Source organism: Marmota flaviventris, chromosome 4, assembly GCF_047511675.1.
Source record: "Marmota flaviventris isolate mMarFla1 chromosome 4, mMarFla1.hap1, whole genome shotgun sequence".
Lineage (NCBI taxonomy): Eukaryota > Metazoa > Chordata > Mammalia > Rodentia > Sciuridae > Marmota > Marmota flaviventris.
The window spans coordinates 98,030,546-98,042,233 of record NC_092501.1 but is presented as its reverse complement, the minus strand read 5'-3'; the positions used below and the strand labels follow the sequence as shown (position 1 = coordinate 98,042,233).

Genomic DNA, 11,688 nt, shown 5'->3' with positions numbered 1-11,688 from the left:
TTCATAGAACTGGGCCCTCTGTCTTCTCCTGTGATTGCATCAAGCAAGCCCAAGTTGCCTAAAGCAGAGGATGCAAGAAAGGAGGGCACACCAGTGTCCCCCGTGGGTATGGAAATCAAGAATGTTTTTAATGAGCCCTTCTGCTGAAAGTGTATATCTCAGCCAATCGGTGGAGGGAAAGTTCTTGGATCAGAAATGGATGACCCCTTTCACTGGACTCTACACAATTGGTGCTCACTGACTTCTAGTACAACTGGAGGAACAGCACAGGTGTTGGGAGTGCAGCGCACTGAAGAACTCCCTTATGTATCAACGAAGATATCTGCCATCACATCCTTCCTCACTGTGCCTCTTTCTGTTGGCATCCATTCGCTTTCCTCTTTGATTTATGGCTATTGAAAAGAGTCTCAGGGTTGGAAACTTCACTGCTTGTGTTGATTCAACCTACGTTTCTGCCCCTGTTTAAGGTGCTACCATGCAGCCTTGTGGTTTTGAGAACCCAAAACCAGGAAATATGCACACAAACCCTAAAGGGCCAAAGGCTACCAAAGTTAATCCCAAAGTGAAGCATGAGTGTCCAGCTCCTTCTTAATATGAGACCAAGGTATGGCTGGTTTTGTCACATGCATGGCTAATTGACTCTATGTCCCTTTTCCTTTTCAGTATCTCAGACGGCTCCTTCCTTGAAGGTAATTGCACCTTGCGCTTCTCTTCCTATGACCTACACATTGCAGTAAATACACAGCATTTATTGGATATCATTTTCCCAAACCCATCCAGCATCCCACTGGATTGAGACATTCTCGTGAAACTACAGACATAGAGATGAAGGGTGCCAGGAAGAAGGATGTCAAGACTATTACATCAGGTACATTTTGCACTAGGAGTTCTTTGCAAAGGCGTCTATGGAAACACCTGAAATGTTGGCATTAAGTGAAAACCTCTGAAAGGCTCCCATTCCTCATTCTTTTGTATCCCCCACTGGAAGGGGAGATTGGATACAGAAAAGGCCAATGTCAACCTGGGCATTCACGTTGGTACAGAATTGCCTTTATCAATGTAAGAAAAATACCATTGAAGGCAACCATTAACTCAGTTGTGTGTAAAACCCCAGATCCACCACTGTATTTAGGGATTTATAATCATGAATGAGGAAGCTTAGGCTAAGGTGCTGCAGAGTTTCCAGATGTGCAGTGGACAGCTAGGCGGTAGTGTCAGGCTCCTGAGAGACGGAGGTCCATATTGGACTTGGACACAAAAATAGATGGTGAGCCAGTGAGACATATGAAGAAGCCACGTAAAAACAATCAGATTGCGTGCTACCGTGACACCCAGCATATTCTTTGATGGCTCACAACCACATTGTGCTCTATGCACGGATTTACTCAGTCAGTGACCTCCTCCTTCTGTGTGCTTTATTCTGCACTCACTTAATATGTTACATCACTATACATTTCCCCTCTCCTCTTTCCTATAGAAAAAGTATTGTATTATTAGGACATAGGCAATAACTTCCTCGCATGGTCTCTGAGGCTGCCCATCCAAAGTTCCTCCTTCACGACATTGATGCCATGGATCCTATTCCTATTCATGCCTGTAATAATCATTTTCAAGGGAGGGAATTGAACCCAGGACCTTGACATGCGAAGCAGTTTCTCTACCACTGAGCCTGAATGCCAGCTCTTCTGATTCATTGAGGAGTTTGCAATTCCAAGGCTCAGGACATCGCACGCCAAACATGAAGAACACTTTCCTCAGTGTAGGCAGCTGAGCAGGACAGAAACCAGATGGTGAACACAAAAACCTGAATCCTGTTCTCTATTTCATGTCCCTTCTGATTGGATAAGTTTTGTAGACTTGTGAAATGATGTCCCGTTCTAGGGACACAGATTTTTAGTTGAATTCACTTAAAAAGCTCTTTGTTCCCTCACACCGACGACTTCGTGTCCTCTACGTGTCTGCATACCTTCCCCCAGTCCAGGTGTGCATCGATATTTTATTGGGCGGTTGCCTTCTACACATTCGCCACCAATTTGGCACAGGCCCCTCGCATTCGATGTACCCAGGGGATTTGTCATGTGGTTCTCGCTACACTGCACATATGAGGCATGAACCTCGGTGTACCCATGCTGCCTTTATGCAATGATGTTTTATGCACGTGATGCTCCCAGTGTTGTCAAGTAAACTAGAAACCTTTCAGAGTGTAAATTGGGCCTCTCTCAGTGTATGCATCCCTGTCCCCTGTCCTTTCAGTCACTTGACACGACTCCAACTGTATTTGTTTTGAGCCATGCAGATGCCATTGAATCATGGTCTCTTTCTCTCCCTTGCAAATCCCTTCCTTGCTGTCACCATTTCCGACCCATGGCTGCCCCCCATGCTCACTCATTGAGACACTGCTCTGGCCCTACCTGCAGGAACACCACCACATCTGAAGTCTTTTATCCACACTAGCACTTACCAGGAGCTCAGTCAACTATCAGGTCAAGTAAATCAAGACTCTTGGCAATGGTGACTGATACCATTGACTGAGGATGGGACCCATAATGTTGTTCCCTGCAATCCAGAAATCATGATGATCCAGAACTAAGGGAATCATCCAGTGGAAAAACAAGTAAATTGCTAGCCAAAGAGCAATGCAAGAAACACCAATCTGTGTACCTAGGAAATTTATGTCAGGTTCATCCAATGGTTTTCCTAATACCTAGCGTAAGATCCCAAGGGAGGAAATCCGGTGGCAGAATGTTTGCCAAGCATGCCAAAGTCCATGGGTTCCATTCCAGGATCACTCACTCACACACGGTAGCAATGTAAGTACTAAAATCAGCATTCAGCTGGAAGTGAAGCTGCACGTAAATGCATGTGTGGGAAAAGAGATGTGAATTACTGTTAGACCTATGTATTTCCATGAGGACACAGCATCACTGTTCAGGATGTTCTAATTCATTTATGGAAATCTGCATATTTGTCAGCAGAACCACATTTCAATGTGAAGGCAGAGGAAGCGGGCACAACCCTTGGTGGTTCCAAGAAGTGGAAGCCAAAGGTATGTAAACATGTCCATTTCCCTTCCTGGCTACCCAACATTTGCCTTGCTCTACTAATGGACAGTAGGCCCCATGAAATGACCTCTCTGACTATTCTCATCAAGCCGAGATCATCACTGAATCCTTAGGTCTAAAAACACTTGGAAAGTTTAAGAACGTGCAAACCATTTCAGAATTCATGGTACCTTATTGAACTAGTTGCTCCTTAGGTCTGAGGCCTAAAATTGCTTGGTGTTTTCTGCTTCCATTTGGATAACCTCCTTAAATGATCAATGACTTCTGATCAAATATTAGACTGATGTAACAGCTGGTTATTATGATGAACTAATGAAAAACACCAATGGCCACCGAATGGACTCATGTTCAAGGGTGGTCCCTACTTGTGGCCCAAAAGGTTAGGATTATACCACTAGCCTCTAATCAAGGGCCATGGATTTCAAGAGGCCTTGTCTTCAGTGTCTATTCCCCATTAGAGAACTGGGTCAATTCTGGAACACAGCTTCCTGAGCATTCAGGCAAGAGAGCCATGAGAAAATGGGGGAAGGGGCAAGAATAGGAAAGGAAGATGTTAAAATATTACTGTTGGCACAAGAATAGGATCTTGTATCTCGAAGATCCAAGAAACTCCCCCAAAGGACTGCAGAAGTAATAAACAAATTGACAAAGGGAGCAGGATAGAAAATGAATATTGAAAAAGAAAGAAAGAAAGAAAGAAAAGAACAGAAAGAAACCTGTGCTTTCCCATAGAACCACAGTGAATGTTCGGAGTATGCAATCAGGAAAGCCATTTTCATTCCCATGATATTCTGAGTTGCCCTGCTACATTCTTCCGAACTCTTTTTGTGCCTGTCTCCTGGCATATTCAATTTTCATGTACCAGGGGGTCTTGAAAATGTGTACTCAAAATCAATTTTATGCCTTGGTACCCTTTTCTGTCACTGTTTTCTTTTTGACTAAAAAGTGCTGCCTACACAACCACATCATTAAGCCCAAGTTAGGTAAATGCAAAATGGAGAAACCTTTCTCTCCCTAATTTTATCATCATATGAGATGGATGGGTCTTCCTCTCAGTAAAAATTTCCCCAAACGTTATTTAGATTGCAAAAGTTTTTGTTCAGCTAAGGAGGCCCAGGTAACGCTGTTCTGTTTCCCTTCAGCATAGCATAATTCCAATTGTCTTACAAACCTACGTGATTCTATCACAAATGTCCTGTCATCAGAATGTTGCCAGTGTGTAATGCTGGCTGATATCCGAATTTGTCAGAATGTGTTCCAGTATATTTTAAATATCATTCTCTCCTTTATGCTAGAAAACGTTGAGTCGGGTTAGGTGTTACAGGAGTAGTATGTCTGCGCAGTTTCGCGCATCAGATAGTATGTTTTGGGAGAATGTGTTTCTTCTGTGGTGGCGTTCTCCTTTCAGAGTCAGTAGCCATGTGAAGATGAAAGTTGGTCTTCATGGGGGAGGATATATGGAGATCTCTTTTCAATCGTTCAATTTTGGAAGACTTGTCTAGTTTGTTAATCCTTACTGACGTGCACAGCCCAAGTGACATGTCTGCTTTAATATGCTGATTCAGAATCGGTTATTGATATTAATTTTAAATGCTATCAATTTTCATATTAATTTTACCAGAGAGTCTCTGAGATTTGCTCAGGAGAGAGAGTGGATGGTTCCTCTGAGGATACGATTGAAAAGGAAGCACATACTCTGGAAGGTAAGAGCCTTTATATTTTTCATATAAAAAATTACAGTGGACAGCATATTTATTTCAATCCTAAGCAGCAGTCTATTTGAATAGTGGAAGACAGGAATCTACTGAGTAGTGGAAGGTAACAATGCGTACATCTCCTGCCTTTTGAGGGACAGGTAACATCCAGAGTGTCATGAGGTGATTGGAACCAATGATTCAAAACCTGAGCAGACTAAGTTTGGGAAACACTGGAGGGGACAGTAGAAGGTGGATTGAAGAAGGAGCAAAACAGAGTACAGGGAGTCAATGGAGAGAAAAGAATCAAGCAGATGTGCACCGTGAAGGCGGGAAACTCAGATGACTGGCTAAGAGAGAGAAAGAGAGAGAGAGGGAGAGAAGCATATTAGAGATGCCAGAAAACCTTGTGAGCTTCAGGAACAAACTTGGCATGAGATGTAGTGCCCGTTGTTCCAATCTTCCTATCTTCCTCCTGGAGAGAAAGGCGTTCAGGAACTCAGTCCCAGGTCATGCAGAGCTACCTTGATGGACCACCTGTAAATTGACATGTTCCCACAGCCACAAACAGAATTGAACATCCTAAGAAACGCTGGTATTCTTTGGAGCACCCTCGTGGACTTGGGAAGTGTAGGGTTGGTTATGGATTGATCACCAAGGCGCCAGCCTGACCGAAGATCCACTGGAAAAATTGACTCCTTATACATCTTTGGTTTGGGGGACCTGGTAGAGAGGAGACTGTGGCTCGATTCCTAATAGGCAGTTGAAGTTGAAGAATTTAGGGTTGGACTCCCACAGACTGCATCTCTCCACTCCCGTGGGTCATCTGTTGGGGACCAGGTTCAAGATACGCATTGCAATTCGGCAGTTCTTGAATTCTGCATCTGTAATGGGTTCTAAGGTGATTCCAATGCTCCTGGCCCTCAGAGCACATTCTGAGGAGTCAGGGAATGGGCTTCTCCTTAATGTAGCCTCAGTGAAGAGCCATGGGGAGATAGCTGAGGACCAAAGGAGACGAATGGAAGGCCAAGGTTTTGCTTTCATCTCTGAGCATGGCTCTTGACAAGGGGGAAGGTCCTTGTAAGGTTATCTGAGAAAAGGGTGAGTGGGAGAAATCCATACAAAGGCAATCAAGTGGACAATCAAGATGGAGACCACCGTAGTCGAGGTTCTTTCTGAAAAGCAGAAGGGTAAGGGAAAGGAGGAAGGCAAACAAGAAGTTAGCTAGGTACATTTGGAGACTGTGATGAGGAAGCAGGGAATGCATCTCAGCTGTCTTCCAATGAAAACTGGGGGTACTGTCTGTCCGTAGATTATTCAAAGTAGAGGAGAATGGTATATGGAGTCAAACTTGAGCAAGTCATTTCCCTGTGCCGCACTTGCAGGCCTGGAGCCTGCATTTTGCAGTGATGTCAATGGTTCCGAGGGGATCTCTATGTTTGTAGAAGCACTGGCTTTTTTCAAAAAGACAGCTCTCATCTCCTTCCCTATTCTGGGAGGGGGACATAGTGCGATGGAATCCAGAGCTCTTAGCAAGCTACAAATGTGCTCTAGTGCTGAGTGACACCTGACCCTATTCAGAGCTCATTTTGTGAGAGAGTCATTTCATGGAAATCCTTGAAAGATGACCAAGATATAGGAAAGCAGACTCGGTGGGAACAGAAGACTTTGTAGAGCTCATACTTTTGAGTATCCAAAGACTTATTTTTCATGGGTCTTCCCAGAAGTTTTAAGTATGGAAAGTTATGGGTAGGAAATACTTCTGCGATAACACAGTCGACTCTTTCCCTTTGCTTTACCATACTTTGAGACTTTAATCTTACCATCCATTGTTTCATAGAACTGGGCCCTCTGTCTTCTCCTGTGATTGCATCAAGCAAGCCCAAGTTGCCTAAAGCAGAGGATGCAAGAAAGGAGGGCACACCAGTGTCCCCCGTGGGTATGGAAATCAAGAATGTTTTTAATGAGCCCTTCTGCTGAAAGTGTATATCTCAGCCAATCGGTGGAGGGAAAGTTCTTGGATCAGAAATGGATGACCCCTTTCACTGGACTCTACACAATTGGTGCTCACTGACTTCTAGTACAACTGGAGGAACAGCACAGGTGTTGGGAGTGCAGCGCACTGAAGAACTCCCTTATGTATCAACGAAGATATCTGCCATCACATCCTTCCTCACTGTGCCTCTTTCTGTTGGCATCCATTCGCTTTCCTCTTTGATTTATGGCTATTGAAAAGAGTCTCAGGGTTGGAAACTTCACTGCTTGTGTTGATTCAACCTACGTTTCTGCCCCTGTTTAAGGTGCTACCATGCAGCCTTGTGGTTTTGAGAACCCAAAACCAGGAAATATGCACACAAACCCTAAAGGGCCAAAGGCTACCAAAGTTAATCCCAAAGTGAAGCATGAGTGTCCAGCTCCTTCTTAATATGAGACCAAGGTATGGCTGGTTTTGTCACATGCATGGCTAATTGACTCTATGTCCCTTTTCCTTTTCAGTATCTCAGACGGCTCCTTCCTTGAAGGTAATTGCACCTTGCGCTTCTCTTCCTATGACCTACACATTGCAGTAAATACACAGCATTTATTGGATATCATTTTCCCAAACCCATCCAGCATCCCACTGGATTGAGACATTCTCGTGAAACTACAGACATAGAGATGAAGGGTGCCAGGAAGAAGGATGTCAAGACTATTACATCAGGTACATTTTGCACTAGGAGTTCTTTGCAAAGGCGTCTATGGAAACACCTGAAATGTTGGCATTAAGTGAAAACCTCTGAAAGGCTCCCATTCCTCATTCTTTTGTATCCCCCACTGGAAGGGGAGATTGGATACAGAAAAGGCCAATGTCAACCTGGGCATTCACGTTGGTACAGAATTGCCTTTATCAATGTAAGAAAAATACCATTGAAGGCAACCATTAACTCAGTTGTGTGTAAAACCCAAGATCCACCACTGTATTTAGGGATTTATAATCATGAATGAGGAAGCTTAGGCTAAGGTGCTGCAGAGTTTCCAGATGTGCAGTGGACAGCTAGGCGGTAGTGTCAGGCTCCTGAGAGACAGAGGTCCATATTGAACTTGGACACAAAAATAGATGGTGAGCCAGTGAGACATATGAAGAAGCCACGTAAAAACAATCAGATTGCGTGCTACCGTGACACCCAGCATATTCTTTGATGGCTCACAACCACATTGTGCTCTATGCACGGATTTACTCAGTCAGTGACCTCCTCCTTCTGTGTGCTTTATTCTGCACTCACTTAATATGTTACATCACTATACATTTCCCCTCTCCTCTTTCCTATAGAAAAAGTATTGTATTATTAGGACATAGGCAATAACTTCCTCGCATGGTCTCTGAGGCTGCCCATCCAAAGTTCCTCCTTCACGACATTGATGCCATGGATCCTATTCCTATTCATGCCTGTAATAATCATTTTCAAGGGAGGGAATTGAACCCAGGACCTTGACATGCGAAGCAGTTTCTCTACCACTGAGCCTGAATGCCAGCTCTTCTGATTCATTGAGGAGTTTGCAATTCCAAGGCTCAGGACATCGCACGCCAAACATGAAGAACACTTTCCTCAGTGTAGGCAGCTGAGCAGGACAGAAACCAGATGGTGAACACAAAAACCTGAATCCTGTTCTCTATTTCATGTCCCTTCTGATTGGATAAGTTTTGTAGACTTGTGAAATGATGTCCCGTTCTAGGGACACAGATTTTTAGTTGAATTCACTTAAAAAGCTCTTTGTTCCCTCACACCGACGACTTCGTGTCCTCTACGTGTCTGCATACCTTCCCCCAGTCCAGGTGTGCATCGATATTTTATTGGGCGGTTGCCTTCTACACATTCGCCACCAATTTGGCACAGGCCCCTCGCATTCGATGTACCCAGGGGATTTGTCATGTGGTTCTCGCTACACTGCACATATGAGGCATGAACCTCGGTGTACCCATGCTGCCTTTATGCAATGATGTTTTATGCACGTGATGCTCCCAGTGTTGTCAAGTAAACTAGAAACCTTTCAGAGTGTAAATTGGGCCTCTCTCAGTGTATGCATCACTGTCCCCTGTCCTTTCAGTCACTTGACACGACTCCAACTGTATTTGTTTTGAGCCATGCAGATGCCATTGAATCATGGTCTCTTTCTCTCCCTTGCAAATCCCTTCCTTGCTGTCACCATTTCCGACCCATGGCTGCCCCCCATGCTCACTCATTGAGACACTGCTCTGGCCCTACCTGCAGGAACACCACCACATCTGAAGTCTTTTATCCACACTAGCACTTACCAGGAGCTCAGTCAACTATCAGGTCAAGTAAATCAAGACTCTTGGCAATGGTGACTGATACCATTGACTGAGGATGGGACCCATAATGTTGTTCCCTGCAATCCAGAAATCATGATGATCCAGAACTAAGGGAATCATCCAGTGGAAAAACAAGTAAATTGCTAGCCAAAGAGCAATGCAAGAAACACCAATCTGTGTACCTAGGAAATTTATGTCAGGTTCATCCAATGGTTTTCCTAATACCTAGCGTAAGATCCCAAGGGAGGAAATCCGGTGACAGAATGTTTGCCAAGCATGCCAAAGTCCATGGGTTCCATTGCAGGATCACTCACTCACACACGGTAGCAATGTAAGTACTAAAATCAGCATTCAGCTGGAAGTGATGCTGCACGTAAATGCATGTGTGGGAAAAGAGAAGTGAATTACTGTTAGACCTATGTATTTCCATTAGGACACAGCATCACTGTTCAGGATGTTCTAATTCATTTATGTAAATCTGCATATTTGTCAGCACAACCACATTTCAATGTGAAGGCAGAGGAAGCGGGCACAACCCTTGGTGGTTCCAAGAAGCGGAAGCCAAAGGTATGTAAACATGTCCATTTCCCTTCCTGGCTACCCAACATTGGCCTTGCTCTACTAATGGACAGTAGGCCCCATGAAATGACCTCTCTGACTATTCTCATCAAGCCGAGATCATCACTGAATCCTTAGGTCTAAAAACACTTGGAAAGTTTAAGAATGTGCAAACCATTTCAGAATTCATGGTACCTTATTGAACTAGTTGCTCCTTAGGTCTGAGGCCTAAAATTGCTTGGTGTTTTCTGCTTCCATTTGGATAACCTCCTTAAATGATCAATGACTTCTGATCAAATATTAGACTGATGTAACAGCTGGTTATTATGATGAACTAATGAAAAACACCAATGGCCACCGAATGGACTCATGTTCAAGGGTGGTCCCTACTTGTGGCCCAAAAGGTTAGGATTATACCACTAGCCTCTAATCAAGGGCCATGGATTTCAAGAGGCCTTGTCTTCAGTGTCTATTCCCCATTAGAGAACTGGGTCAATTCTGGAACACAGCTTCCTGAGCATTCAGGCAAGAGAGCCATGAGAAAATGGGGGAAGGGGCAACAATAGGAAAGGAAGATGTTAAAATATTACTGTTGGCACAAGAATAGGATCTTGTATCTCGAAGATCCAAGAAACTCCCCCAAATGATTGCAGAAGTAATAAACAAATTGACAAAAGGAGCAGGATAGAAAGTGAATATTTAAAAAGGAAGAAAGAGAAAAGAAAAGAAAAGAAGAGAATGAAACCTGTGCTTTCCCATAGAACCACAGTGAATGTTCGGAGTATGCAATCAGGAAAGCCATTTTCATTCCCATGATATTCTGAGTTGCCCTGCTACATTCTTCCGAACTCTTTTTGTGCCTGTCTCCTGGCATATTCAATTTTCATGTACCAGGGGGTCTTGAAAATGTGTACTCAAAATCAATTTTATGCCTTGGTACCCTTTTCTGTCACTGTTTTCTTTTTGACTAAAACGTGCTGCTTACACAGCCACATCATTAAGCCCAAGTTAGGTAAATGCAAAATGGAGAAACCTTTCTCTCCCTAATTTTATCATCATATGAGATGAATGGGTCTTCCTCTCAGTAAAAATTTCCCCAAACTTTATTTAGATTGCAGAAGTTTTTGTTCAGCTAAGGAGGCCCAGGTAACGCTTTTCTGTTTCCCTTCAGCATAGCATAATTCCAATTGTCTTACAAACCTACGTGATTCTATCACAAATGTCCTGTCATCAGAATGTTGCCAGTGTGTAATGCTGGCTGATATCCGAATTTGTCAGAATGTGTTCCAGTATATTTTAAATATAGTTCTCTCCTTTATGCTAGAAAACGTTGAGTCGGGTTAGGTGTTACAGGAGTAGTATATCTGCGCAGTTTCAAGCATCAGATAGTATGTTTTGGCAGAATGTGTTTCTTCTGTGGTGGCGTTCTCCTTTCATAGTCAGTAGCCTTGTGAAGATGAAAGTTGGTCTTCATGGGGGAGGATATATGATGTCCTCTTTTCAATCGTTCAATTTTGGAAGATTAGACTTGTCTAGTTTTTTAATCCTTACTGATGTGCACAGTGCAAGTGACATGTTTACTTTCAAATCCTGATTCAGAATCGGTTATTGATAATAATCTTAAATGATATCTATTTGTTATTAATTTTACCAGAGAATCTCTGAGATTTGCACAGGAGAGCGCTTTGATGGTTTCTCTGAGGATGCATTTGAAAACGATACGCATACTCTGGATGGTAAGTGCCAAACTCTTTCAAATTTTTTCAGTTGCCAAAATATTTACTTAAAACCTAATTTGAAGTATATGAGTATTTTTAGACATGAATCTTCTTAGCAGTGCTTTCACAATGTGGAAGGTAACAAGAGATATATCTTGTACCGTTTGTGGAACAGGTAAACCCATAGTGTCATCAGATGATTGGAGTAACTGATTCAAAACCTGAGTAGATTGATGTTGGGAAACACTGGAGGGGAGAGTAGAATGTGGATTGAAGAAGGAGGATGGCAGCTTGCAGAGAGTCAATGGAGACAAAAGGAGCGGGTGTACAGTGTGAATGGGGGA

The 11,688-nt window shown here is 43.3% G+C and overlaps 1 protein-coding gene across 1 annotated transcript in view; it reads left to right on the top strand.

Moving 5' to 3' along the window:
- The first annotated feature begins 5,903 nt into the window (after positions 1-5,903).
- LOC139705508 (ankyrin repeat domain-containing protein 26-like) overlaps positions 5,904-11,688 on the top strand; it is a 40,426-nt gene continuing 34,641 nt past the window's right edge. Inside the window, exons 1-6 of the mRNA XM_071611737.1 lie at positions 5,904-5,946; positions 6,597-6,695; positions 7,253-7,278; positions 7,370-7,457; positions 9,502-9,635; positions 11,281-11,362. Coding sequence (XP_071467838.1) covers positions 5,904-5,946; positions 6,597-6,695; positions 7,253-7,278; positions 7,370-7,457; positions 9,502-9,635; positions 11,281-11,362 — 472 coding nt within the window. The remainder of the gene's footprint in view (positions 5,947-6,596; positions 6,696-7,252; positions 7,279-7,369; positions 7,458-9,501; positions 9,636-11,280; positions 11,363-11,688) is intronic.